General features: G+C 26.6%; 1 protein-coding gene across 1 annotated transcript; it reads right to left on the bottom strand.

The window, feature by feature from the left end:
* Positions 1-222: 222 nt before the first annotated feature.
* Positions 223-2,615, bottom strand: LOC145830138 (ferritin heavy chain B-like). The gene is made up of 6 exons (XM_082938030.1): positions 2,526-2,615; positions 2,267-2,359; positions 1,819-1,989; positions 1,171-1,277; positions 923-1,103; positions 223-725 (listed from the first exon to the last, which is right to left on the bottom strand). Exons 1-6 carry the CDS (start codon positions 2,595-2,597, stop codon positions 576-578), a joined length of 774 nt encoding a protein of 257 aa, XP_082794156.1. The 5' UTR covers positions 2,598-2,615; the 3' UTR covers positions 223-575.
* Between the last annotated feature and the right edge of the window lie 3,776 nt (positions 2,616-6,391).

Below are 6,391 nucleotides of genomic sequence, written 5' to 3'. Positions count from 1 at the left end.
TATTTTTTAATACAAAAAAACATAATATTTTTTTCTATCATTATGCAATTCATTTATTTTTCACAATAAACATGTTCTATATCTTTTGAGATATACTTCATTTAGGTTTTATAAAATGTTTATTTATACTTTTTACGGTTAACTTAAAAATACTTTAATGAAAACAACTAAGTTACTCACCATAGTAATTACTTTTGATCAAAAAACTAAAAAAAGCTAAAGTTTTAAAATACAAAAAAAAAGTTTATTAAAATCTAGGCATTGCACGAAACAAATAGTGTATTGAGCAGTATCAAAAGTAGTACAACTAAACTTAAGTAACACCATAAACAAAAAAAAAATATATGCCAGCGCTTGTAAAAGCTTAACTTGAAGTACTTTAAATGTTTAAACAGAATGATAAAATTTAAAAAAATAAGTAAGATACTAAAAAAACTAACAACGAAAGTAGTATCAAAACAATAAGTTCAAAATAGAACTAAGAAAAACGAAATTTTTGTTTGATTAATCAGTGTTGACACTATTTGACTTTATGACAGGCAAGATGAAACAGTAGAAAAATGTAAAATGTATATTTACAAGTTTTTGTCAAACAAATAGTTGCCGAGGTTTTCGACGCTCGAGTCAACGCCTCCGAACTTGGTGAGAGTGTGGTAGTAGTTTGCAATTTCTTTGGTGTCCTCCATTTGGTGTCCAAGGAACTCGTGGGTGATCATTTCAGCGAGCTATAAAATACACACATTATAAAAATTGTTTGTTAATTGAATTTTGTAAATTTATTTGTCTCGTATGTTCAGCTCCTAAATGTCAAAAACGTAAAACAAATTCAACATAGTACAAAAAATTGTTTTAAGTTAATCTTGATACGTAATTGCTTACTATACTAATAATGAGTTTTTAGCAGTATCTTGAATAAAATTACCTGGACATAGCTAACAGACACAATGTTATTTTCGGTCAAATGGTCAATCGAACGCCTGAGACTCTTTTTGTGAGTACTGCCTGATTTTTCGTAAATCACTACGACCGCCTGCGATTTCAAAAGATCGTTCACATCACCTGCTTCCAAAGTGTTTGCTGTTGGCTTAACATCAGAGGCTTCTCTGAAAACATTTGTTTCTGTAAGCTTAAAAGAGCATTTTAATTTTAGACATTAAACTAATGTTATACCTGACAAGATCAGTAAGAGAGTCAGTCACGAAAACTTCCAGGTCAACTGCGCACTTGAAAGCTTCTGAAAGAGTTTTTACGTTCCTGCATGATTGTAAGTTCTTGTCCTGTTGAGTTTTTTGTGTAAAATTTTCAAGTTGTTAATTTTAATGGCGAGCTAATACTGCTCATTAAATACTAAAACTTAAAGCTTGTAAAACGTATTGCCTTAGATTAAGTTACAGGCTAAAGTGAATGTTGTATGATTAAGCAATAAATTTATAAAAAATAAAAATAAAAATTACTCAATGAAACTTGTGAACTAGTATATTAAAACTGATAAAAGACTTGAAATAGTTATAGCTATCAGAAAAATAGTATTTATAAAAGTAAAAGTTAATTTAAAAAATTCAACCATTTTTGTTTTCACAAATTTTATATATTCAAAAAAAAACTATCATCAAATTAGTAAAGTAAATATATTATTCAAAATTAAAAAAAAATATATTTATACATAAAATAAGCTCAACAGCATTTTAAGATATTCTTAATCCAAAATAAAAAAGTAACTACACAAAAAGTTTATTTTTTGATAATTAATTGCTTGCAAATAAATGCTAGTGTTGTTGCAGTTATAACCTAATTCAAACAAAAAAGGTAAAAGCCCACCTGATTCTGGAATTGACCTTGGATGTTGACATTTGATAGTTCAATTTTCGCTCCTCGCTGGTTCTGGTACTCCATGAACCTCTCGGCGTGGCTCATTTCCTCGTCCGACTTGGCCTTGAAGTACTTTGCAACTTTTGGGTAGTAACGGGATTTGTCGTTGAAAAGATGCGACTGAAAGTATAAAAGCTTTTATTACTTGTGAAAGACTCATTAAAATAAGAAAGTTTAGAAGTTTTAGTACTTTTTTCTAGTGGTAGATTCTAAGTAAACAGCTTGTATTTTCATTATTTTAACCATTTTTTAAGAAGTGAATATTCAATAACAATTATGTTTATTTTTTCAGTAATGTTATGCTTTTTTAAAAGAAAAAAAAAAAGCATCAAAGACTTTAAATCTTAAAAAAACACAATTTTGTAATTTTCAAATAAATTCCGTATAAACATCATACCAAGTGGAGATAAGTGTAATGGCCAATTAGTTCGGTGTTAATCTGATTGTTGATCGCTTTGTTTATTTTTGACTCATACCCTCCGAATGCAGACTAAAAAAGATAAATTTATATTCTAAACCACTATCTATTTTATTCTACTTAGACTTCAAACTTTAAGCATTTTATAGCACTTTATAACCAGAGTTGCATTGAAAAACTAAGTGTTTGGTTAAAAAATATTTGAAGTAAAAAAAGTTAATAAATTTTTTTAAATTACCAAAAAGTTGTCCGCTGCATTAGTTGACAAGGCAAGGCTCGCAAAAACGAGGCAGATGTAAAATATTTTCATATTATTTAAAATTTTTGATAAACTATAAAAAATATATTTTTTTTAACACTATATTTATAATACATTTTAGTCTAAAATCAAAAGAACAACATTTTTTTAGTTAGTTACATAAAATAAATAAAATCAACATCTGTGTTTTATTATATCTGTTTTAAACAAAACTTGTGAGCTTTAATAGAAATTTTAAATGAGCAAACTACTTATTAAGAACAAAACACAAAGTCCTAAGTGCACTTTTAAGATGCTTTCTGTTCAGAGCAGTCGAAAACAATATTATTTTTTCTCTTCTGCACTGCTTTATATTTACGTTTTACCATGTTTTTGCCGCAGTCATGAGATTTCTAGTAATGCTTTCTCTACGTTTAGCTCCAACTAACGGATAATAGTTTGTTTAATTTATGAAATTTAGCTAAAAAATATCAAGATAAATAAACAGAAGATAAAAAAAATACAGTAAAAACTTTACGATATATAAATATTTAAAATAATAAACTTTTTATAATTAAAATTTATTATTTATATTTAATCGCTTCAAATAGCTATGAAAAAAATTGTCCGAAATCGTTCGTATAAGATGTATAATTAACATTTATTTAAGATGTCAGTCTCTAAGATTTTTCACTAAAAAAAAATGAATACTAAAAAAATATATTTATTCTCATTAATGTATGTATATTTTTGTAAATTTATAAAGTTATGTACTTATATTTTGTTAACGACAATGTTTACAATTTTGTTCATTTAGTTTTAATCTATAAAAAAATATTTTTTAGGTATTAGACCGAAATATTTACTCTTCAAAAGCAATGCTCATTATAACAAAGGTATATAAAAACTGCATTATTGAATCACTATTTGAAAGATTTGTTTCAAGTAGCAATGAATAGAAAGTAATTAGGTAAATAATGAAATTAATTCTTAACATTTTTACTGTTATGTTTAAAAATTCAAAATCAAACTATAGATGTTTTCTAATCTATTGCTACCTACGAGTGATTTCTCAAAATATGATTCGTAGTTTACTTTAAAAGACTGCCAAACAACTTTTTCTTACAATTTACTCCTTACTTAATTATAACTTTAAACAAAAACAATTTTGGTAGCTATATTTCCCTTTAAATTCACACTTTAAAGTGCCTAAAATGCGTAACCAACAAGATGCTAACTATATAAAGTTAAGTTTTAAATATTTTATTAAATATATTCTTAATTGGTATTTAATTTAATTACTCAAAGTATTGATCACGCTAAAAAGTTACTCTGTGCTAAAGTGATGTTGTACTAAAGTGACGCCGTGCGAAAGTGTTTTCATGCTAAAGTGTCAATCCGGGCTAAAGTGTCGCCCCGTGCTAAAGTATCACTACGTGCTAAAGTGTTACTTCGTGCTAAAGTGTCGACCCGTGCTAAAGTGACGCTGTGTTTTTTTGACACCTACCCCTTAGAAAAGCTTAAGATCTTTACGTAAAATATATTTTTAGTTTACATTTGAATTAATTTAGCGGTCCATATATTTTTTTTGTTTATAATATTTTTGCTGTTACTTAAAAAATGTGCAGATCTCCTGAATAGGTAAATATAAAGCCTATTTAAATAATAAATTATATTTTATACTTTATATTTTAAGTGCAACAATTAAAACAGCTAACTTGGGTTGAAGGAGATGAATACAAATTACTTTTTTCAAAGAATCGTGAAATGTAAAATTGTACAAAAAAAGGTTTAAAAGTACAATAAATTAATATTTATAATAGTTTATGATTTGAACTACTTCAAATTTTTTAATTAACTATTTTTTTTGCATGCTGATGTTTTTCGAACAAATAATAAACTTAAACACATTAAAATCGTACACTGACAAAAATTAACAGTAGTTTGTTCATGTTCGTAGCGTTTTTAGGCTTTCACTCTTATTGTAAGTTAGGAATATTCAGTTCAAACCTAGCAAAAAAGCATGGTAATTTAACATCAATAAAAGAAATTGCAAAAAAGGTTGAAGGTTCTCTCAGAAGCTACTTAGAGAAACAACTCGAGGAAGAACCCCCAAAACACCAGCGCTCGTTCTTATATATACACATAATGAAACTGATCAAACCACAATCACCAAAAGAAAAAGTCGAAATCAAGTTGTTCGAACTTGCTGTAAAAGTTGCCCACCAAAAGTCTAAGAAGGGACTGCTAGTAATAATTGACATGTTGATCAAAGCAATAGTAATAGAAAACTACATCACACTCATATCTTTTTTAATGATGTCATTGAGGTATATACTGTTGATTTTTTGTAAATTAGTTTGTTTATTATCTTAAAAAAAAAAAAGTTTTACGAATGTTTTACTTTATCAAAAAGTTTTTTTTTTTAATATGATAACGCTGTTGTTCAATATTGAGTTACTATACCTCGCTCAATGAATAAAATTGTATGAATTGATGTAAAAATGGTTTTAAATATAAAATTTTGTAAGCTCAAGTTTTTGGTTTTTGTAAAATAGTTCTACGTCTTTTTGACACAAATAGCATTTGCCAACAAAAAGTCATCCCTCAACTCCAGAACTAAGTTAATTGGTAAATGCAGACACTTCGCTAAGTTTTATTTAAAATTATAATATTGTCATGTCCATATTTATAAATTATGTATATATTTATAAATAAGTATATTACATTCGTGCTTGCATTTTACTTTATTTTATCTTGTTTTTATTTTATTTTTATTGTAATATTGTTGCATTTGTGTTTTCTAGTTATTTATTTATCTGTTTTGTAGGTTTTAAGCATTTTGGGATCTTTTTGTTAATTTAGCAAGCTCATTTAATTTAATCAGTTGTAATAGGAATATAATTAGTGTTGATTAGTGTTGTTAAGTAGCATCTAATAGTATTATATATCGCTTTGTCAATCTTACTTTATAGAGTTTTTAATCGTGATCATTGCGTTTGCATGAAACACCGTGTTGAATAAAACTCTCAATCTGAAATTGTCTAGTTAATTAAAGGTATCTAGTGCAACTTGATATAAAATTGCATTCGTTATTTAAAAAAAAATTCGTAAGAAAAAGTAATTTTGATTTTACTGTAACTTAATATAAAATATTGTAAAAGTTATCAAGTTGTGTTGGAAAAATTTATCATTAGTTTCATCATTAATGTACATGACACTAAGCTCGAAAACAAACTTTTATTTGTAGTTATTCTTCAAATCTCAGGCGAAGACCAATTCTGGCATTAAAAATTTTACAGTTGAAAATGTTGTACCAATGGCTAAAGATCAAAAATGCTCCATACCTTTACATGATTAGATTTTTTTTTAAATTTTTTTTCAAAAAGTTGTCATTATTTTTTTAAATTTTTATGAATAATTTTAATATAAAAACAAGAATATTAACATTTTATTAGTAAGTTTCGCATGAACAATACACAAACTTTTTTTTTTTTAAATAAAATTTTCTGAAAACCATGACTTTCGTGACAAAGCAAACATTTAAATTATTATAGAAAAATTTCGATTGTAGAAAACCTATTAAAAAACATAAGTTTTACAAAATGCCCGAAGAAAACTTTCGTTTAGAAACTGGTAAAATGTGACGGGGTAACAAGATAAAAGGGCACAAAATGCTGATAAACCGCCTACATTATCTGTATCCGGGTATAAATGGAATCAAAATACCTAGGTATAACATTGCGAAAGATAAATAAGTGTTTTTTTATTGTTTTTTATTATCAAGAGAAGTTTTTTATTTCAGTTTGGTAAAATTACTCATGACGTAACTACATTGGTTAACTTTATAAAAAGTTCCTGTTGCA

This window comes from Thalia democratica, chromosome 1, assembly GCF_965202585.1.
Source record: "Thalia democratica chromosome 1, ktThaDemo2.hap1.1, whole genome shotgun sequence".
Taxonomy (NCBI): domain Eukaryota; kingdom Metazoa; phylum Chordata; class Thaliacea; order Salpida; family Salpidae; genus Thalia; species Thalia democratica.
Note: the sequence above shows the minus strand (reverse complement) of the source record. Positions and strands in the feature narration are given on the sequence as shown.